Consider the following 23,147-nt stretch of genomic DNA (forward strand, 5'->3'; position numbering starts at 1 on the left):
CCCTCTCAGCAGGTGTCACATTCAGAGTTCAGATTCTAGCCCCTCTCAGCAGGTGTCACATTCAGAGTTCAGAGTCTAGCCCCTCTAAGCAGGTGGCACATTCAGAGTTCAGATTCTAGCCCCTCTCAGCAGGTGTCACATTCAGAGTTCAGAGTCTAGCCCCTCTCAGCAGGTGTCACATTCAGAGTTCAGATTCTAGCTCCTCTCAGCAGGTGTCACATCTCTCAGCAGGTGTCACATTCAGAGTTCAGATTCTAGCTCCTCTCAGCAGGTGTCACATCTCTCAGCAGGTGTCACATTCAGAGTTCAGATTATAGCCCCTCTCAGCAGGTGTCACATTCAGAGTTCAGATTCTAGCCCCTCTCAGCAGGTGTCACATTCAGAGTTCAGATTCTAGCTCCTCTCAGCAGGTGTCACATTCAGAGTTCAGATTCTAGCCCCTCTCAGCAGGTGTCACATTCAGAGTTCAGAGTCTAGCCCCTCTCAGCAGGTGTCACATTCAGAGTTCAGATTCTAGCCCCTCTCAGCAGGTGTCACATTCAGAGTTCAGATTCTAGCTCCTCTCAGCAGGTGTCACATCTCTCAGCAGGTGTCACATTCAGAGTTCAGATTCTAGCCCCTCTCAGCAGGTGTCACATTCAGAGTTCAGATTCTAGCTCCTCTCAGCAGGTGTCACATTCAGAGTTCAGATTCTAGCCCCTCTCAGCAGGTGTCACATTCAGAGTTCAGAGTCTAGCCCCTCTAAGCAGGTGTCACATTCAGAGTTCAGATTCTAGCTCCTCTCAGCAGGTGTCACATCTCTCAGCAGGTGTCACATTCAGAGTTCAGATTCTAGCCCCTCTCAGCAGGTGTCACATTCAGAGTTCAGAGTCTAGCCCCTCTAAGCAGGTGTCACATTCAGAGTTCAGATTCTAGCCCCTCTCATTAGGTGTCACATTCAGAGTTCAGATTCTAGCCCCTCTAAGCAGGTGTCACATTCAGAGTTCAGATTCTAGCCCCTCTCAGCAGGTGTCACATTCAGAGTTCAGATTCTAGCCCCTCTCAGCAGGTGTCACATTCAGAGTTCAGATTATAGCTCCTCTCAGCAGGTGTCACATCTCTCAGCAGGTGTCACATTTGGAGTCCAGATTCTAGCCCCTCTTAGCAGGTGTCACATTCAGAGTTCAGATTCTAACCCCTCTCAGCAGGTGTCACATTCAGAGTTCAGATTCTAGCCCCTCTCAGCAGGTGTCACATTCAGAGTTCAGATTCTAGCCCCTCTCAGCAGGTGTCACATTCAGAGTTCAGATTCTAGCTCCTCTCAGCAGGTGTCACATCTCTCAGCAGGTGTCACATTCAGAGTTCAGATTCTAGCCCCTCTCAGCAGGTGTCACATTCAGAGTTCAGATTCTAGCCCCTCTCAGCAGGTGTCACATTCAGAGTTCAGATTCTAGCTCCTCTAAGCAGGTGTCACATTCAGAGTTCAGATTCTAGCCCCTCTCAGCAGGTGTCACCTTCAGAGTTCAGAGTCTAGCCCCTCTCAGCAGGTGTCACATTCAGAGTTCAGATTCTAGCCCCTCTCAGCAGGTGTCACATTCAGAGTTCAGATTCTAGCTCCTCTCAGCAGGTGTCACATCTCTCAGCAGGTGTCACATTCAGAGTTCAGATTATAGCCCCTCTCAGCAGGTGTCACATTCAGAGTTCAGATTCTAGCCCCTCTCAGCAGGTGTCACATTCAGAGTTCAGATTCTAGCTCCTCTCAGCAGGTGTCACATTCAGAGTTCAGAGTCTAGCCCCTCTCAGCAGGTGTCACATTCAGAGTTCAGAGTCTAGCCCCTCTAAGCAGGTGTCACATTCAGAGTTCAGATTCTAGCCCCTCTCAGCAGGTGTCACATTCAGAGTCCAGATTCTAGCCCCTCTCAGCAGGTGTCACATTCAGAGTCCAGATTCTAGCTCCTCTCAGCAGGTGTCACATCTCTCAGCAGGTGTCACATTCAGAGTTCAGATTATAGCCCCTCTCAGCAGGTGTCACATTCAGAGTTCAGAGTCTAGCCCCTCTCAGCAGGTGTCACATTCAGAGTTCAGATTCTAGCTCCTCTCAGCAGGTGTCACATCTCTCAGCAGGTGTCACATTCAGAGTTCAGATTCTAGCTCCTCTCAGCAGGTGTCACATCTCTCAGCAGGTGTCACATTCAGAGTTCAGATTCTAGCCCCTCTCAGCAGGTGTCACATTCAGAGTTCAGATTCTAGCCCCTCTTAGCAGGTGTCACATTCAGAGTTCAGAGTCTAGCCCCTCTAAGCAGGTGTCACATTCAGAGTTCAGATTCTAGCCCCTCTCAGCAGGTGTCACATTCAGAGTTCAGAGTCTAGCCCCTCTCAGCAGGTGTCACATTCAGAGTTCAGATTCTAGCCCCTCTCAGCAGGTGTCACATTCAGAGTTCAGATTCTAGCTCCTCTCAGCAGGTGTCACATCTCTCAGCAGGTGTCACATTCAGAGTTCAGATTATAGCCCCTCTCAGCAGGTGTCACATTCAGAGTTCAGATTCTAGCTCCTCTCAGCAGGTGTCACATTCAGAGTTCAGATTCTAGCCCCTCTCAGCAGGTGTCACATTCAGAGTTCAGAGTCTAGCCCCTCTCAGCAGGTGTCACATTCAGAGTTCAGATTCTAGCCCCCCTCAGCAGGTGTCACATTCAGAGTTCAGATTCTAGCTCCTCTCAGCAGGTGTCACATCTCTCAGCAGGTGTCACATTCAGAGTTCAGATTCTAGCCCCTCTCAGCAGGTGTCACATTCAGAGTTCAGATTCTAGCTCCTCTCAGCAGGTGTCACATTCAGAGTTCAGATTCTAGCCCTTCTCAGCAGGTGTCACATTCAGAGTTCAGAGTCTAGCCCCTCTCAGCAGGTGTCACATTCAGAGTTCAGATTCTAACCCCTCTCAGCAGGTGTCACATTCAGAGTTCAGATTCTAGCCCCTCTCAGCAGGTGTCACATTCAGAGTTCAGAGTCTAGCCCCTCTCAGCAGGTGTCACATTCAGAGTTCAGATTCTAGCCCCTCTCAGCAGGTGTCACATTCAGAGTTCAGATTCTAGCTCCTCTCAGCAGGTGTCACATCTCTAAGCAGGTGTCACATTCAGAGTTCAGATTATAGCCCCTCTCAGCAGGTGTCACATTCAGAGTTCAGAGTCTAGCCCCTCTCAGCAGGTGTCACATTCAGAGTTCAGATTCTAGCTCCTCCCAGCAGGTGTCACATCTCTCAGCAGGTGTCACATTCAGAGTTCAGATTCTAGCCCCTCTCAGCAGGTGTCACATTCAGAGTTCAGATTCTAGCCCCTCTCAGCAGGTGTCACATTCAGAGTTCAGATTATAGCTCCTCTCAGCAGGTGTCACATCTCTCAGCAGGTGTCACATTCGGAGTCCAGATTCTAGCCCCTCTCAGCAGGTGTCACATTCAGAGTTCAGATTCTAACCCCTCTCAGCAGGTGTCACATTCAGAGTTTAGATTCTAGCCCCTCTCAGCAGGTGTCACATTCAGAGTTCAGATTCTAGCCCCTCTCAGCAGGTGTCACATTCAGAGTTCAGATTCTAGCTCCTCTCAGCAGGTGTCACATCTCTCAGCAGGTGTCACATTCAGAGTTCAGATTCTAGCCCCTCTCAGCAGGTGTCACATTCAGAGTTCAGATTCTAGCCCCTCTCAGCAGGTGTCACATTCAGAGTTCAGATTCTAGCTCCTCTAAGCAGGTGTCACATTCAGAGTTCAGATTCTAGCCCCTCTCAGCAGGTGTCACCTTCAGAGTTCAGAGTCTAGCCCCTCTCAGCAGGTGTCACATTCAGAGTTCAGATTCTAGCCCCTCTCAGCAGGTGTCACATTCAGAGTTCAGATTCTAGCTCCTCTCAGCAGGTGTCACATCTCTCAGCAGGTGTCACATTCAGAGTTCAGATTATAGCCCCTCTCAGCAGGTGTCACATTCAGAGTTCAGATTCTAGCCCCTCTCAGCAGGTGTCACATCTCTCAGCAGGTGTCACATTCAGAGTTCAGATTATAGCCCCTCTCAGCAGCTGTCACATTCAGAGTTCAGATTCTAGCCCCTCTCAGCAGGTGTCACATTCAGAGTTCAGATTCTAGCTCCTCTCAGCAGGTGTCACATTCAGAGTTCAGATTCTAGCCCCTCTCAGCAGGTGTCACATTCAGAGTTCAGAGTCTAGCCCCTCTCAGCAGGTGTCACATTCAGAGTTCAGAGTCTAGCCCCTCTAAGCAGGTGTCACATTCAGAGTTCAGATTCTAGCCCCTCTCAGCAGGTGTCACATTCAGAGTCCAGATTCTAGCCCCTCTCAGCAGGTGTCACATTCGGAGTTCAGATTCTAGCTCCTCTCAGCAGGTGTCACATCTCTCAGCAGGTGTCACATTCAGAGTTCAGATTATAGCCCCTCTCAGCAGGTGTCACATTCAGAGTTCAGAGTCTAGCCCCTCTCAGCAGGTGTCACATTCAGAGTTCAGATTCTAGCTCCTCTCAGCAGGTGTCACATCTCTCAGCAGGTGTCACATTCAGAGTTCAGATTCTAGCTCCTCTCAGCAGGTGTCACATCTCTCAGCAGGTGTCACATTCAGAGTTCAGATTCTAGCCCCTCTCAGCAGGTGTCACATTCAGAGTTCAGAGTCTAGCACCTCTAAGCAGGTGTCACATTCAGAGTTCAGATTCTAGCCCCTCTCAGCAGGTGTCACATTCAGAGTTCAGATTCTAGCCCCTCTCAGCAGGTGTCACATTCAGAGTTCAGAGTCTAGCCCCTCTAAGCAGGTGTCACATTCAGAGTTCAGATTCTAGCCCCTCTCAGCAGGTGTCACATTCAGAGTTCAGAGTCTAGCCCCTCTCAGCAGGTGTCACATTCAGAGTTCAGAGTCTAGCCCCTCTCAGCAGGTGTCACATTCAGAGTTCAGATTCTAGCCCCTCTCAGCAGGTGTCACATTCAGAGTTCAGATTCTAGCTCCTCTCAGCAGGTGTCACATCTCTCAGCAGGTGTCACATTCAGAGTTCAGATTATAGCCCCTCTCAGCAGGTGTCACATTCAGAGTTCAGATTCTAGCCCCTCTCAGCAGGTGTCACATTCAGAGTTCAGATTCTAGCTCCTCTCAGCAGGTGTCACATTCAGAGTTCAGATTCTAGCCCCTCTCAGCAGGTGTCACATTCAGAGTTCAGAGTCTAGCCCCTCTCAGCAGGTGTCACATTCAGAGTTCAGATTCTAGCCCCTCTCAGCAGGTGTCACATTCAGAGTTCAGATTCTAGCTCCTCTCAGCAGGTGTCACATCTCTCAGCAGGTGTCACATTCAGAGTTCAGATTCTAGCCCCTCTCAGCAGGTGTCACATTCAGAGTTCAGATTCTAGCTCCTCTCAGCAGGTGTCACATTCAGAGTTCAGATTCTAGCCCCTCTCAGCAGGTGTCACATTCAGAGTTCAGAGTCTAGCCCCTCTCAGCAGGTGTCACATTCAGAGTTCAGATTCTAGCCCCTCTCAGCAGGTGTCACATTCAGAGTTCAGATTCTAGCTCCTCTCAGCAGGTGTCACATCTCTCAGCAGGTGTCACATTCAGAGTTCAGATTCTAGCCCCTCTCAGCAGGTGTCACATTCAGAGTTCAGAGTCTAGCCCCTCTAAGCAGGTGTCACATTCAGAGTTCAGATTCTAGCCCCTCTCATTAGGTGTCACATTCAGAGTTCAGATTCTAGCCCCTCTAAGCAGGTGTCACATTCAGAGTTCAGATTCTAGCCCCTCTCAGCAGGTGTCACATTCAGAGTTCAGATTCTAGCCCCTCTCAGCAGGTGTCACATTCAGAGTTCAGATTATAGCTCCTCTCAGCAGGTGTCACATCTCTCAGCAGGTGTCACATTCGGAGTCCAGATTCTAGCCCCTCTCAGCAGGTGTCACATTCAGAGTTCAGATTCTAACCCCTCTCAGCAGGTGTCACATTCAGAGTTCAGATTCTAGCCCCTCTCAGCAGGTGTCACATTCAGAGTTCAGATTCTAGCCCCTCTCAGCAGGTGTCACATTCAGAGTTCAGATTCTAGCTCCTCTCAGCAGGTGTCACATCTCTCAGCAGGTGTCACATTCAGAGTTCAGATTCTAGCCCCTCTCAGCAGGTGTCACATTCAGAGTTCAGATTCTAGCCCCTCTCAGCAGGTGTCACATTCAGAGTTCAGATTCTAGCTCCTCTAAGCAGGTGTCACATTCAGAGTTCAGATTCTAGCCCCTCTCAGCAGGTGTCACCTTCAGAGTTCAGAGTCTAGCCCCTCTCAGCAGGTGTCACATTCAGAGTTCAGATTCTAGCCCCTCTCAGCAGGTGTCACATTCAGAGTTCAGATTCTAGCTCCTCTCAGCAGGTGTCACATCTCTCAGCAGGTGTCACATTCAGAGTTCAGATTATAGCCCCTCTCAGCAGGTGTCACATTCAGAGTTCAGATTCTAGCCCCTCTCAGCAGGTGTCACATTCAGAGTTCAGATTCTAGCTCCTCTCAGCAGGTGTCACATTCAGAGTTCAGATTCTAGCCCCTCTCAGCAGGTGTCACATTCAGAGTTCAGAGTATAGCCCCTCTCAGCAGGTGTCACATTCAGAGTTCAGAGTCTAGCCCCTCTAAGCAGGTGTCACATTCAGAGTTCAGATTCTAGCCCCTCTCAGCAGGTGTCACATTCAGAGTCCAGATTCTAGCCCCTCTCAGCAGGTGTCACATTCAGAGTCCAGATTCTAGCTCCTCTCAGCAGGTGTCACATCTCTCAGCAGGTGTCACATTCAGAGTTCAGATTATAGCCCCTCTCAGCAGGTGTCACATTCAGAGTTCAGAGTCTAGCCCCTCTCAGCAGGTGTCACATTCAGAGTTCAGATTCTAGCTCCTCTCAGCAGGTGTCACATCTCTCAGCAGGTGTCACATTCAGAGTTCAGATTCTAGCTCCTCTCAGCAGGTGTCACATCTCTCAGCAGGTGTCACATTCAGAGTTCAGATTCTAGCCCCTCTCAGCAGGTGTCACATTCAGAGTTCAGATTCTAGCCCCTCTTAGCAGGTGTCACATTCAGAGTTCAGAGTCTAGCCCCTCTAAGCAGGTGTCACATTCAGAGTTCAGATTCTAGCCCCTCTCAGCAGGTGTCACATTCAGAGTTCAGAGTCTAGCCCCTCTCAGCAGGTGTCACATTCAGAGTTCAGATTCTAGCCCCTCTCAGCAGGTGTCACATTCAGAGTTCAGATTCTAGCTCCTCTCAGCAGGTGTCACATCTCTCAGCAGGTGTCACATTCAGAGTTCAGATTATAGCCCCTCTCAGCAGGTGTCACATTCAGAGTTCAGATTCTAGCTCCTCTCAGCAGGTGTCACATTCAGAGTTCAGATTCTAGCCCCTCTCAGCAGGTGTCACATTCAGAGTTCAGAGTCTAGCCCCTCTCAGCAGGTGTCACATTCAGAGTTCAGATTCTAGCCCCTCTCAGCAGGTGTCACATTCAGAGTTCAGATTCTAGCTCCTCTCAGCAGGTGTCACATCTCTCAGCAGGTGTCACATTCAGAGTTCAGATTCTAGCCCCTCTCAGCAGGTGTCACATTCAGAGTTCAGATTCTAGCTCCTCTCAGCAGGTGTCACATTCAGAGTTCAGATTCTAGCCCTTCTCAGCAGGTGTCACATTCAGAGTTCAGAGTCTAGCCCCTCTCAGCAGGTGTCACATTCAGAGTTCAGATTCTAACCCCTCTCAGCAGGTGTCACATTCAGAGTTCAGATTCTAGCCCCTCTCAGCAGGTGTCACATTCAGAGTTCAGAGTCTAGCCCCTCTCAGCAGGTGTCACATTCAGAGTTCAGATTCTAGCCCCTCTCAGCAGGTGTCACATTCAGAGTTCAGATTCTAGCTCCTCTCAGCAGGTGTCACATCTCTCAGCAGGTGTCACATTCAGAGTTCAGATTATAGCCCCTCTCAGCAGGTGTCACATTCAGAGTTCAGAGTCTAGCCCCTCTCAGCAGGTGTCACATTCAGAGTTCAGATTCTAGCTCCTCTCAGCAGGTGTCACATCTCTCAGCAGGTGTCACATTCAGAGTTCAGATTCTAGCTCCTCTCAGCAGGTGTCACATCTCTCAGCAGGTGTCACATTCAGAGTTCAGAGTCTAGCCCCTCTAAGCAGGTGTCACATTCAGAGTTCAGATTCTAGCCCCTCTCAGCAGGTGTCACATTCAGAGTTCAGATTCTAGCCCCTCTCAGCAGGTGTCACATTCAGAGTTCAGAGTCTAGCCCCTCTAAGCAGGTGTCACATTCAGAGTTCAGATTCTAGCCCCTCTCAGCAGGTGTCACATTCAGAGTTCAGATTCTAGCTCCTCTCAGCAGGTGTCACATTCAGAGTTCAGATTCTAGCCCCTCTAAGCAGGTGTCACATTCAGAGTTCAGAGTCTAGCCCCTCTCAGCAGGTGTCACATTCAGAGTTCAGAGTCTAGCCCCTCTCAGCAGGTGTCACATTCAGAGTTCAGATTCTAGCTCCTCTCAGCAGGTGTCACATCTCTCAGCAGGTGTCACATTCAGAGTTTAGATTCTAGCCCCTCTCAGCAGGTGTCACATTCAGAGTTCAGATTCTAGCCCCTCTAAGCAGGTGTCACATTCAGAGTTCAGATTCTAGCTCCTCTCAGCAGGTGTCACATCTCTCAGCAGGTGTCACATTCAGAGTTTAGATTCTAGCCCCTCTCAGCAGGTGTCACATTCAGAGTTCAGATTCTAGCCCCTCTCAGCAGGTGTCACATTCAGAGTTCAGATTCTAGCTCCTCTCAGCAGGTGTCACATTTAGAATTTGGCAGATGGAGGTTAAGCCGTCAGTATGGTGGTGAACTTCACTCCTGCCATACAGAGGGTCTTACGCCCGCCCACTCAGCAGACATCTCTCAACATTGGCATTGTTTTTGAAAATACAAAAAACAATGTCTCCCGTGGTGTGGGAGTCATTTTGCAGTTTTTCACTATCCCTTACCACCAGGTTTTATCCGGTGGTGAAGGGCAGTGAAAACTGGCCACTCTGAATTGGGGAGGCAGTCGAATGGTCAAATCTGCAACAGCCCTTACTCCATCTGGCCATCGAAGGAGTATGTCAGTGATGGAGACGGAGCAATCTTTGCCGCTGACATATCGAAGGTCTGTCCGTCTGTAAATGCGGCAAGCAGACCTTCAGTTAGGCAAAGAGGGTTCTCCGTCAACGGAGTATTCACTATGCCAAACTCTAAATCAGACCCTTAGACTTTTGGGAATAACAGTTCAACAAATTTCGAAATGTGTAAGTGTCACTCACAATGAATGAGACTTGAGGTATACAAGTTATTTGTATGTAGATATTGCAGGTTATATAGCACTAACATAGTGAGAAGGCAGCGGACACTGTACATAGTAGAAAGAGAGGGACTGGTTCAGGACCCTATACAAAGAGCAGGTGGAGGGAACTGGTAGAATCGGGCGGTCTTTCTATAAGGTAAGTATTGGGGTATTTTCCGCCACTAGATAGCGAGGCCATGATGTGTGGTTAGTGTGCCAGTATTCTCTTAAACACAGGCACCCCTCTCTTCCCTCCTGTCTTGCCAATTTTACTCACAAGTACTTTTTCTCTGTCCTCATCAGCACCCTACAACCCCACTCTGAGTGCGGAGGCCTCCGAGGACCCTAACTCACTGGACGTGAAGGCCCCCTGGCAGTCCCTTGTGGTCAACTGCAAGAGGAACCCCTGCAGCGGCTCCATCATCAGCGAGTACTGGATACTGACATCAGCTAACTGTGTGCTGGACATGTAAGGGCTGCACTTAGGGTCCCACTGTTGTGCACCTGCACTCACTGTACCCTCACTGTGTCACTCAGGGCCCAGTCCACAAACTGGGGGGCCTATTTATGAGGCCGTTTGCATCGCTCTTGCACCAGGCAGTGCGTGCAAGAGCGATGCAACCTTAAGATTGATTGTTGAAGTCACGCAAAGCCTCTTTGCATGGCTCTGAGTGGCTCCAAACATCTGGAGTAATGCAACTCAGTGCAAATTGGGAAGGCGTTCCATGGGCGCTGCGTGATTGTTCCCATGCAACTGGCGTGATTTTGGACACATTCCTAGATTTACAAGAACTTATAAATCTGGGGATACTCTAAATACTTACACCTTCCCAGGGAAGGCGTAACGAGGAGAAATATCTTCATTTCTTCCCATTTCTATGTGTGCTGCATTGTGCAACACACACAGAAACAGGACTATGCCTCCCAGGATTTTTGTTCAAGAAGTTGACCCTTAGTGAACAAAAAACAATCCTGCATGCAAGGCAGGCTCCTTTACACGATGTTGCAAGGGTGCCTGCGTTAGCACCATGGGGCCGAAAGGTCACCAGCGCAGGGGAAAGGAGAGGAATGTGCCGTAATGCCTGAAATACGGCACATTCCTGCCCTTTCCCTGTCACGCAGTGCAGCGAGGTGACTCACAATGCCACACTGTGGGACTGCCCCGTAAAGAGGCTCCAGCATGTTGTAGTACAGAAATAGAAATGAGCAGTGATTCCACCTCCCCTATCTTCTCTATGGTGAGATCCTCACACCTGTAGTTACAGTACTTAGTAATAAATGTGGGAGGGACCAAGTGAAGTGATGGGAACATATTTACTACAAAATGGGAGGGATTTAAGGAGGGGCATGGAGGGGTTTCTGTATGGACTAGCTAAGGCTTTAGGGGCTGTATGCAAATACAAACGCCCATACAAGATTAAACACATTGCTATTCACAAAGTACACTTCTAATATGACTACAGCCCAAAAGGCCACTCAACAGTGGTAAATGTACTTCATCTAGCCTTAGAGTACGTCTAGCACCACACATGGCCCCTAACAGGTACTGCAACACCCTCCCATAGACAATAATGGCAGCAGTGACTTTGAGAACCCCTTAGGATATAATGTTAAAATAAACGAGTTTCTTTCGACTTTTAAAAAATATATATACATTTAATTTAATGGTAAAAAAATATATATAAATAAAATAAAAAATGTCTTATAAAATATGTTGATAAACTTTTTGTTTTAAAAAGAAATGTACCTGTTTTTAAATAATTAAATTCATTTTCTTCTATACATAACTTTTAGTAATTTTTAATGCATAATAAATTTAACTGTAGATGGGCATTTATAAAAAAATCATTAAAAATGAATTAAATTTTTGTAAATCAATTAAATATTTAATTCCAAATTAAGTAAACGGTGCATAGAATTTTTAAAATGTTGTTCTATATTTAAAATAAATCTATACAATTAATTTGCATTTATATGTAACAAAATATTTTTACTACTTTTTTTAAATTTTAATAAACTTTTTAACATTTTCTTACACTTTACCATAGGAAGATCTCCACCGTTGTTTGAAAAGTTACTAGTAATGACGTTACACTCATACATTTGACTCCACCTCATGTTTCAGGAAGTTAAGACATGCAAGTCTACACGATGTAATAAATCTGTACTCAGAAATAGTGACCAGCCAAAAGTAGTAAATGGACTACAAAGTGTAAGGAAAAATGGACACATGTAAATTTACTTGTGTGCAAATTTACATTTATGATTAGGCCCCCCCGGAGTGTGCGTCGGCATTAATTCAACACTTGCGCCCTCTGAACACCTCAGTACGGAACCCAGGCACTGGTCAGTCCTCAGTGAGTACTAGATAATGACATTGGTTGCCTGTGTGTTGGATGTGTAAGGACTTACAGTACTCTCAGTGTACACCTGCACTCACTGTACTCTTACTGCGTACCCACACTCACTGCACACCCGCACTCACTCTACACCTCGATGAGGAGACCCTGCCATGGCTCAGTACTCTGAGAATACTGGATAATGACTTCAACTGCCCGTATATTGTACCTGTAAGGGTTGCACTCACTGTACTTTTACTGTGCACCCGCACTCACTGCACACTGCACTCACTCAACACCTTGATGAGGAGACCCTGCCATGGATCACAACTCAGAGGGTACTGGATACTGACTTCAGCTGCCCATACATTGTACATATAATGGTTGCACTCACTGTACTCTTACTGTGCCCCCGCACTCACCGTACTCTTACTGTGCCCCCGCACTCACCGTACTCTTACTGTGCACCCGCACACTCTCTACACCTCGATGAGGAGACCCACCCCTGGCTCAATACTCGGAGAGTACTGGATACTGCCTTCCGCTGCCCATACATTGTACATGTAAGGGTTGCACCAACCGTACTCTTACTGTGCACCTGCGCACACTGCACACCTGCACTCACGCTACACGTCGATGAGGTAACCCTGCCATGACACAATCCTCTAAGTGCTGGACACGACTTCAACTGCACTTATAATTTACATCTAAGGGTTGCACTCACTGTACTCTTACTGTGCACCCGCACTCACTCTACACCTCGATGAGCAGACCCTGCCATGCCTCAATACTCGGAGAGTACTGGATACTGACTTCAGCTGCCTGTATATTGTACAATTAAGAGTTGCACTCGCTGTACTCTTACTGTGCACCCGCACTCACTCTACACCTCGATGAGCAGACCCTGCCATGCCTCAATACTCGGAGAGTACTGGATACTGACTTCAGCTGCCCGTACATTGTACATGTAATGGTTGCACTCACTGTACTCTTACTGTGCCCCCGCACTCACCGTACTCTTACTGTGCCCCCGCACTCACCGTACTCTTACTGTGCCCCCGCACACTCTCTACACCTCGATGAGGAGACCCACCCCTGGCTCAATACTCGGAGAGTACTGGATACTGCCTTCCGCTGCCCATACATTGTACATGTAAGGGTTGCACTCACTGTACTCTTACTGTGCATCCGCACTCACTGGACACTTTGATGAGGAGACCCTGCCATGACTTAATACTCAGAGAGTACTGGATACTGACTTCAGCTGCCCGTACATTGTACATGTAAGGGTTGCACTCACTGTACTCTTACTGTGCACCTGCGCACACTGCACACCTGCACTCACGCTACACGTCGATGAGGTAACCCTGCCATGACACAATCCTCTAAGTGCTGGATACGACTTCAACTGCCCTTACAATTTACATCTAAGGGTTGCACTCACTGTACTCTTACTGCACACCCGCACACACTCTACACCTCGATGAGCAGACCCTGCCATGCCTCAATACTCGGAGAGTACTGGATACTGACTTCAGCTGCCTGTATATTGTACAATTAAGAGTTGCACTCGCTGTACTCTTACTGTGCACCCGCACTCACTCTACACCTCGATGAGCAGACCCTGCCATGGCTCAATACTCACAGAGTACTGGATACTGACTTAAGCTGCCTGTATATTGTACAATTAAGAGTTGCACTCGCTGTACTCTTACTGTGCACCCGCACTCACTCTACACCTCGCTGAGGCGAACCTGCCATGGCTCAATACTCGGAGAGTACTGGATACTGACTTAAGCTGCCTGTATATTGTACAATTAAGAGTTGCACTCACTGTACTCTTACTGTGCACCCGCACTCACTCTACACCTCGATGAGCAGACCCTGCCATGCCTCAATACTCGGAGAGTACTGGATACTGACTTAAGCTGCCTGTATATTGTACAATTAAGAGTTGCACTCACTGTACTCTTACTGTGCACCCGCACTCACTGTACTCCTGCATGAGGTAGTGAAGCAGTTTCTCAATCCTAAGTGAACAAGGATACTGACACTAGCTGCCAGTGCGCTGAGCCTGTGAGGGTCTGCGCTCACGGAACCCTCACTGGAACCTGCATTCCCTGTACACCTGCACTCACTGGACCCTCACTGGGAACCTGCTTTCGCTGTACATGAGCACTCACTGAAGCCTCACTGGAAACCTGCACTCGCTGTACACCAGCACTCATTGAACCCTCAGTGGGAACCTGCAACGGCTGTACACCAGCACTCACTAAAGCCTCACTGGGAACCTGCGCTGGCTGTATACCTGTACTCACTGAGCCTTCACTGGGAACCTGCACTCGCTGTACACCAGCAGTTACTGAGCCCTGGCTGGGAACCTGCACTCGCTGTACACCAGAACTCACTGAACCCTCACTGGGAACCTGCGCTCGCTGTACACCAGCACTCACTGAACCTTCACTGGGAACCTGCACTTCTGTAAACCAGCACTCACAGTACCCTTTGGGCCCAAGCCACAAACTGCTTTTTCCAGTAGTACTACTTACCTACTATAAAATGCAATTAATAAACCTACGGGAGGGAATCTCCACCCCGCCTCTCCTATATTTTCTCTGGGGAAATCTATGCACATGTATGTTTTCTACTAAGTAGTAAATGTGGGTGGGACTGTGGTGGTGGACAAATGGGGAATAACTACTTCTAAATGGGAGGGGTTTAGGGAAGACTAAAGCAGCGCCTTGAGACCCTCACGGGTGAGTAGTTGCTCTTTATACGATAACTGATTGATTGTTTGAGGGAGGGTTAAGGAGGAGATTAGGGAGGAATGCGCATACAGATGCCTAGCCACAAAATAGTGAGAAGATTGCTGTTCACAAACTACTCTTCTGAAGTTACTAATGTTCCTGCAATGCACTCCTACAGAAAATAATGGCAGGATTTAAGGTAGCACCACATAGGAAATAATGTTAAAATAATTATATTATATCGACTTTATATATATTTGTCTTAAAAATTATGGAGAATTAATAATTACTTTATAATATAAAAAATTGATAGTTAACTTACTAAAAAATAAAGTATATTTTTATAAAAAATTTAAATGTAGTTTACATTGACCACAACTTTCAATAAAGTTGACTAAATATTAAATAAAAACAAAATTGCTAGGTAGGGTGTTTTTATTTTATGATTAAAAAATAATATTTATAAAATAAATTCATATATTTCAATTATTTAATTATATTTAGCAAACGTTTATTTTGAAGAGGTTATGTGCTCTAACATTTTTTTTCATTAGTTCTAGGGTAACAATATGTATTTGAATTTTTTACATTTATATTTTACAATAAAAAGAATATTTTGTTAAAAATTAATAAACTTTAGTGATTTTCCTTATTCTTTCCATGGTGGCACGGATCTCCACAAACGTATGAAAGGTTATAAACAGTAACTTATACACATAAATTTGGCTCAACTCCTTGGTGTTAGGGGATGGGGACATGTAAGTCTACTCTTTGGAGTAAATTTACACTCGAAAATGGAGAACAGCAAAAAGTAGTAAATTTACTCCAAAATGTAAGAGTAAATTTACATGTGTAGATTTACTCACATGGTAAATTTACTTTTGTGAACTGGCCCTTTCTTGTGGATTTGCACTCACTGTGCACCTGCTCTCACGGTGCCCTCACTCTGAACCTGCATTCATTCTGCACCTCTCTGCCCAGCAAGTGCTGGACACTGACATGGCCTGCCTGAGTGCTGGACATGCAAGGGCTGCACTCACTCTACACATGTATTCAATGTACACCTGAATGAGGAACTCCTGCATTGGCCCTGTCCTGAGCGAGTAGAGGGTACGGGTATTGGCTGCGTGTGTATAAGGCATGTAAGGGCTGCATCCTCGTGGGAATCTTTTTTGCTCGTTCTAAGTTGGTTGGTTGGCACATACCACTTTCTTGTGCTCTTCTAAGAGGTTGGTTGGCGTATACCACTCTTGCTCCATCTTAAGTGATTGATTTTGTACATCTGTCTCACTCCATCTGAGGTGGCTTTTTGGGACATACGTCTTTCTTGCTCCTTCTAAGTTGCTTGGTTGGCGCCTGCCTCTCTCGCTCCCTCTTAAGTGATTGATGTTGTACATCTTTCTCGCTCCATCTGAGGTGGTTTCCTGGGTCATACGTCTTTCTCGCTCTTTCTAAGTTGGTTGGTTGCCGCATACCACTTTATTGTCCTTTTCAAAGAGGCTAGTTGGTGCAATCACTCTTACTTCATCTTAAGTGATTGATGTTGTACATGTCTCACTCTTCACTGAGGTGGCTTTTTGGGCCATACGTCTTTCTTGCTACTTCTGAGGTTGTTGGATGGTGCATACCTTTGACTCACTCTCTCTAAAATGGTTAGTGGCACACACACGTCTCTCGCTCCATCCGAGGTGATTGATGTACCTGTCTGTTTCACTCCTTCTGATGTGGCTCCTTGGCTCGCACGCTTGCCTTGCTCTGAGTAAGTTTGTTGGTGCATACCACTTTCTTCCTCTTTCTGTGGTAGTTGTTGCACTCCACTTTCTTAATCTTTCTGTGGTAGTTGGTGCATACCCCGCTTCTGCTTTCTGTGGTGGTTGGTGCACTCCTCTTTCTGTGGTAGTAGATGCACTACTCTTTCTTACTCTTTCTGTGGTAGTTAGTGCACTCCTCTTTCTTACTAATTCTCTGTTAATTGGTGCACACCTCTTTCTTACTCTTTCTGTGGTGGTTGGTGCATACCTCTTTCTTACTCTTTCTGTGGTAGTTGGTGCACTCCTATTTCTTCCTTTTTCTGTGGTAGTTGGTGCATACCTCTTTTTTAATCTTTCTGTGGTAGTTGTTGCACTCCTCTTTCTTACTATTTCTGTAGTAATTTCGTGCATACATCTTTCTTACACTTTCTGTGGTAGTTGACACACTCCTCTTTCTTACTATCTGTGGTGGTTGGTCCCTCCTCTTTCTTGTTGTCTCGGTGGCATTTGGCACACTCCTCTTTCTGTGGTATTTACTGCACTCCTCTTTCTTATTCTCTCTGTGGTAGTTGGTGCTTACCTCATTCTTACTCTTTCTGTGGTAGTTGCTGCACTCCTCTTTCATCTTCTTTCTGTTGTAGTTGGTGCACTCTTCTTTCTTACTTTCTGTGGTAGTTGGTGCACTCCTCTTTCATCTTCTTTATGTGGTAGTTGGTGCACTCCTCTTTCTTACTTTCTGTGATAGTTGGTGCACTTCTCTTTCATCTTCTTTCTGTGGTAGTTGGTTCACTCCTCTTTCTTACTTTCTGTGGTAGTGGGTGCACTTCTCTTTCTTCCTTTTTCTGTGGTAGTTGGTGCATACCTCTTTTTTCCTCTTTCTGTGGTAGTTGCTGCGCTCTTCTTTCTTACTCTTTCTGTAGTAATTGGTGCATACATCTTTCTTACACTTTCTGTGGTAATTGGCGCACTCCTCTTTCTTACTCTCTGTGGTGGTTGGTACACTACTTTTTCTTACTCTTTATGGTAGTTGGTGCACTCCTCTTTCTTACTCTCTTTGGTAGTTGGCACACTGCTCTTTCTGTGGTAGTTGCTGCACTCCTCTTTCTTACTATTTCTGTGGTAGTTAGTTTACTCCTCTTTCTGTGGTAGTTGGTGCACTCCTCTTTCATCTTCTTTCTGTGGTAGTTGGTGCATTTGTCTTTCTTACTCTTTCTGTGGTAGTTGGTGCACTCATCTTTACTTTTCCTGTGGTAGTTGATGCACTCCTCTCTCTCACTCTTTCTGTGGTGATTTGTGCACTCCTCTGTCTTACGCTTTTTGTGGTAGTTGGTGCATACCTCTTTCTCTTTCTTTAGTAGTTGGTGCACTCCTCTTTCTAACTCTTTCTGTGGTGGTTTGTGCATTCCCCTCTTTCTGTGGTAGTTGGTGCCTCCTCTTTTTTATTCTTTCTGTGGTAGTTGTCGCACTCCTCTTTCTTACTCTTTCTGTGGTGGTTTGTGCATTTTTCTTTCTTACTCTTTCTGTGGTAGTTGGTGCATAACTGTGTTCCTCTTTCTATGGTGATTGGCCCATTTCCCTTTCTTACTCTCTCTGTGGTAGCTGGTGCAGAACTTTCTTCCTCTTTCTGTGGTGGTTGGCGAACTTGTCTTTCTGTGGTAGCTGGTGTATGCTTCTCTCTTACTTTACCTGTGGTAGTTGGTGCATACTAGTTTCTTATGGTAGTTGGTGCACTCCTCTTACTTGCACTTCTTGCATTGGCTGTTTGTGTACTCCTTTGTCTCACTCTGTCTTTCAGGTAGTTGATGTATACCTCTCTCTTGCACCTTCACAGATGATGGATGGGCATGTCTTGTTGCTCCTTCTGAAGTTGTTGTGTGGCTCACACTTGTGCCTCTGAAGTGTTAGTTCACATGCATCTCTCTTGTGCTCCATCTTTGATGGTTGCTGTACACGTCTTTCTTTGTCATTCTGAGGTAGTTGCTTGGCATATATCGGTTTCTTGCACCCTCAGTTTATTTGCTTTGTACATACCATTTTCTTGCATCTTCTAAGTGATTGGTTGTCACATACCTCTTTGTTGCCATTTCTGTGGTTGTTGGTGTGTACATACCTCTTTGTTGCCTTTCTGTGGTAGTTGGTTGGTGCATACCTCTTTGTTGCCTTTCCTGTGGTGGTTGGATTGTGCAAACCTCTTTGTTGCCTTTTCTGTGGTAATTGGTTTGTGCTTACCTCTTTGTTGCCTTTTCTGTGGTAATTGGTTGGTGCGTACTTGTTTCACTGTCTCCCCGAGTTGTTTTGGTTGGTGTATACCTACCTCTCTTGCTTCTAAAGTGGTTGTTTGGTGCAGTTAACACAGAGCCTCATATTGTTCTCCTTAATTGTCTCTCTGCAGTGAGCCTGATGACATCATGGTCTACGTTGGCCTCCGGGGTGGCGAGCACATACCTGAGGATGTCAGGGCGGACCGCATCTTCCCACACGAGCTCTACAGGCCTATGTTGAGCAGCGCCCACAACATAGCGCTCATCCTGCTGAGGGGTCCCATCATCTACAGAGATGATATCGGCGTCCTGTCCCTCTGGATGAATCTGCGCAGCAACATGTCCACTGTGGAGAACTGCGGACTGACTGGAATACGTTCCCTGCAACCAGGTCTGACTCTACGCTGACCCACACTCAGTGCTGCTAGGCCACAGTAATGGCATCACAACACTATGTACAAATCGCTGTTAAAACATCTCATTGGCCACAGGGGCATTGAGAAGATCGAGGCCTGTGCATTCTGGTGCCATCTGTAGACAGAGTGGCCACCTACAGCACGAGCTCAGAATAGCCCTGGTTCAATTGCCCTCTACTCTGGAGCAAATGCGGCCACTGCAAGTTCAGGATAGCCCTGGTTTTCGTGCTCCTGCCCTCTCAGTGGGCACACTTGCTCTGGAGTAAAGTTCAGGGTGTCCCTGGTTCTGGTGCTCCTGCCCTCTCAGTGGGCACACTTGCTCTGGAGTAAAGTTCAGGGTGTCCCTGGTTCTGGTGCTCCTGCCCTCTCAGTGGGCACACTAGCTCTGGAGTAAAGTTCAGGGTGTCCCTGGTTCTGGTGCTCCTGCCCTCTCAGTGGGCACACTAGCTCTGGAGTAAAGTTCAGGGTGTCCCTGGTTCTGGTGCTCTTCCCCTTTCCTCTGTAGTGAATGTGGCCACTGAATGTTCAAGATAGCTCTGGTTCTGGTGCTTCTGCCCTTTACTCTGTATTGAGTGCGGCCACTGAACGATCAGGATAGTCCTGGTGCTCCTGTCCTCGGGAGTGAGTGCAGCCACTGAAAGTTCAGGATAGCCCTCGTTCTAGTACCCGTACCCTCTACTCTGAAGCGAGTGAGGGCACTGAAATTTCAGGATAGCCCTGGTTCTGTACTGTCTGGCCAGTGCGGCCAGACAGTACGGCTCAAGTTAGGCCTGGTTCTGATGCCCCTTCCCTCTACTTTGGAGTGAGTGCGGCCATTGAGAGTTCAAGTCCAGGATAGCCCCGGTTCTGATACTTCTGCTCCAATGGCTCACGATAAGCCTGGTCCCTGGATTCAGACAGCTTACAGTAGCCCTGTCTTCTGCTTTAGAATACCAATTGGGCCTGTCTCATGTCAACCCTCAGGCAGATAAATTGGTCCGGATGTTTGGTGTCTTGTCCGAGAGTATGGACTGGGTGTTGTCAGCATTGGATATGATGTTGATTCCGTCTGCGCAGCTGATGCTGGCAGGTGGGGTCCTTTAGGTGCTGAAGAGAGTGGGTCTGAGTGAGGATCCTTGTGGGACTCCTCAGGTGAGTTTGAAGGCATCTGTTGTGAAGGGGGCCAGGCTGACCAACAGGGTGTGGTTTGTCAGCAAGGAGCAAATCCAGCGAAATGTGGGACCTTGGGATGCCGGCTTCGTGAAGTCGTTGGCTACGGATGGGGTGGGAGATGGTGCTAAAAGCTGCAGAAAGGCCTAGTAGAATGAGGGTTGCGGTGTCAGTTATTTTGCCAACCTCTGTTGTTCGTCTCAGATCCACAAAGTCAGAAGACTGACTTGAAGGAGAACAACTATGTATGGTCGATGACATAATGTGCACATGCTCACATGATATGATCAAGACAAAAAAGGAGGGCTCATCCAAAGTGCAACTTCACCATCCATGTTAAGCAAATAGTCACATTGATACACACAGATGCTACAGTGACTGGTGGCCTAGAAAGATTAGCAGTCCCTCAAACCGCTTCCCCAACAGACAGCAATACATACAAAGGCCTCTGCCTATGGAGGCATTTCATGTCTCCTCATACCAAGCACATTTATCATACTGTGTCCTAAGAAGAAATATGCATCAGAGCCAAGCTCTCTGTCACCAGCTAACGGGTGGCTCCTCATTCGAAGCCATCCAGGACTACAAGCACGCCTCTCCACCCCAAGAGGTCTCTGGAGACTGCAGCCAATCGAGGAGAGGGAAACACCTCACCTGTTTCATTCACAGCCGGACCTTCCTTTCAAGAGTGCCTCTCCACCCCAAGAGGTCTCTGGAGACTGCAGCCAATCGAGGAGAGGGAAACACCTCACCTGTTTCATTCACAGCCGGACCTTCCTTTCAAGAGTGCCTCTCCACCCCAAGAGGTCTCTGGAGACTGCAGCCGATCGAGGAGAGTGAAACACCTCACCTGTTTCATTCACAGCCTGACCTTCCTTTCAAGAGTGCCTCTCCACCCCAAGAGGTCTCTGGAGACTGCAGCCAATCGAGGAGAGGGAAACACCTCACCTGTTTCATTCACAGCCGGACCTTCCTTTCAAGAGTGCCTCTCCACCCCAAGAGGTCTCTGGAGACTGCAGCCAATCGAGGAGAGTGAAACACCTCACCTGTTTCATTCACAGCCGGACCTTCCTTTCAAGAGTGCCTCTCCACCCCAAGAGGTCTCTGGAGACTGCAGCCGATCGAGGAGAGTGAAACACCTCACCTGTTTCATTCACAGCCGGACCTTCCTTTCAAGAGTGCCTCTCCACCCCAAGAGGTCTCTGGAGACTGCAGCCAATCGAGGAGAGGGAAACACCTCACCTGTTTCATTCACAGCCGGAGCTTCCTTTCAAGAGTGCCTCTCCACCCCAAGAGGTCTCTGGAGACTGCAGCCGATCGAGGAGAGTGAAACACCTCACCTGTTTCATTCACAGCCTGACCTTCCTTTCAAGAGTGCCTCTCCACCCCAAGAGGTCTCTGGAGACTGCAGCCGATCGAGGAGAGTGAAACACCTTACCTGTTTCATTCACAGCCGGACCTTCCTTTCAAGAGTGCCTCTCCACCCCAAGAGGTCTCTGGAGACTGCAGCCAATCGAGGAGAGGGAAACACCTCACCTGTTTCATTCACAGCCGGAGCTTCCTTTCAAGAGTGCCTCTCCACCCCAAGAGGTCTCTGGAGACTGCAGCCGATCGAGGAGAGTGAAACACCTCACCTGTTTCATTCACAGCCGGACCTTCCTTTCAAGAGTGCCTCTCCACCCCAAGAGGTCTCTGGAGACTGCAGCCAATCGAGGAGAGTGAAACACCTCACCTGTTTCATTCACAGCCTGACCTTCCTTTCAAGAGTGCCTCTCCACCCCAAGAGGTCTCTGGAGACTGCAGCCGATCGAGGAGAGTGAAACACCTTACCTGTTTCATTCACAGCCGGACCTTCCTTTCAAGAGTGCCTCTCCACCCCAAGAGGTCTCTGGAGACTGCAGCCAATCGAGGAGAGGGAAACACCTCACCTGTTTCATTCACAGCCTGACCTTCCTTTCAAGAGTGCCTCTCCACCCCGAGAGGTCTCTGGAGACTGCAGCCGATCGAGGAGAGTGAAACACCTCACCTGTTTCATTCACAGCCTGGCCTTCCTGAAGAGGCACTGAGAGGCTTTCTCAAGGGTGGTGGCACAGAGCAGTGTTCGGAAGAATAAGCAACAGCTTTTTAAAGTACCAAGGATACGTTATCAGTATTTATCACTTTTAAATGATACGATCCAGCAATGAGCCACCGAGTGTCCGTAGGTTCCAGCCCCTCTGTTGTTAGTGCAGTGTTTCACCAGTGGCTCGAAGGGGGCACCTGGGGCGTTCACAGAGGCTGAGCAACAATACTGCAACATTCACAAGGAAGCAGCAGCGATTCTGTGAGGATATTGCCAATTTGACAAATACCTCCGCTGCAACCACTTTCAAATATGCAAGGATCCTCCGCCTCTTTTGCCACTCTTTCAGAGTTCCTTACCCAAAACACCACCACAAACTGAGAAATGGATCTTACACTTTCAAGAATATTCGTTTGAAGGGGTCTGCCAACCTGGCAGTGTCACCTATAGCCAGCTACTGCGCACCCAAGGAGAGTGACTGCACAGGTAGAAGCTCAGAATATGTTAAGATTGTGGTGGGAGATTGGAGGTCCCTTCCAATTGCAATGGAAGATATGTTCGCTCCACTCTTCACTGTTGAGAAAAAAGATCCGAGGAGCATCAAGCGTGTTTACATTCTGCAGCAGTAATCACACTGCACGGAAGAGGTGAAACAAACAGTTGCAGGCTTTACACAATGTGTGAGAAGAGCTGTCCGCCACTGAAGAAGTCTTACAACACAGGGGTTCACAGTGTGGTTCCATCTGCCCAGAGTGCCACACATCTTGGAGCTAGCCCAAGGCAGGCATCGAGACCTAGTAAAAACAAAAATGAGAATACGACAAAGTGTCATTTCACAATATGAACTAACATGTGGAACACCTAGTCGCCAGATCCCTGCTATGACATGCAATATAGTGCCAATATCGGCAACCGTTATCATAGCACACATCAGTACATAATCATAATAAAACACATGACACTGAATGTAAGTGGAGAAATATTGCTGCAGGTTTATTAGCATAATAAATATGCAAACACGGTGGGTTATCTTACGGGCGATCCCAGGGCAGGCCAGCCCCATGCCGCCTGCCCGTCTGATAAGCCTAGAGTCACCATGGCAACGCCAATTGGTGTCTACCAAATGTTGGGAGGGTCCC

The 23,147-nt window shown here is 47.6% G+C and overlaps 1 protein-coding gene across 1 annotated transcript in view; it reads left to right on the top strand.

Moving 5' to 3' along the window:
- Nucleotides 1-23,147, top strand: part of LOC146797168 (uncharacterized) — a 468,769-nt gene that overhangs the window by 263,724 nt on the left and 181,898 nt on the right. The window contains exons 11-12 of the mRNA XM_085631505.1: nt 9,587-9,752; nt 18,513-18,772. Of these exons, the coding sequence (XP_085487631.1) occupies nt 9,587-9,752; nt 18,513-18,772 (426 nt within the window). The remainder of the gene's footprint in view (nt 1-9,586; nt 9,753-18,512; nt 18,773-23,147) is intronic.

Source organism: Triturus cristatus, chromosome 10 (genome assembly GCF_964204655.1).
Source record: "Triturus cristatus chromosome 10, aTriCri1.1, whole genome shotgun sequence".
In the NCBI taxonomy this organism is placed as follows: domain Eukaryota; kingdom Metazoa; phylum Chordata; class Amphibia; order Caudata; family Salamandridae; genus Triturus; species Triturus cristatus.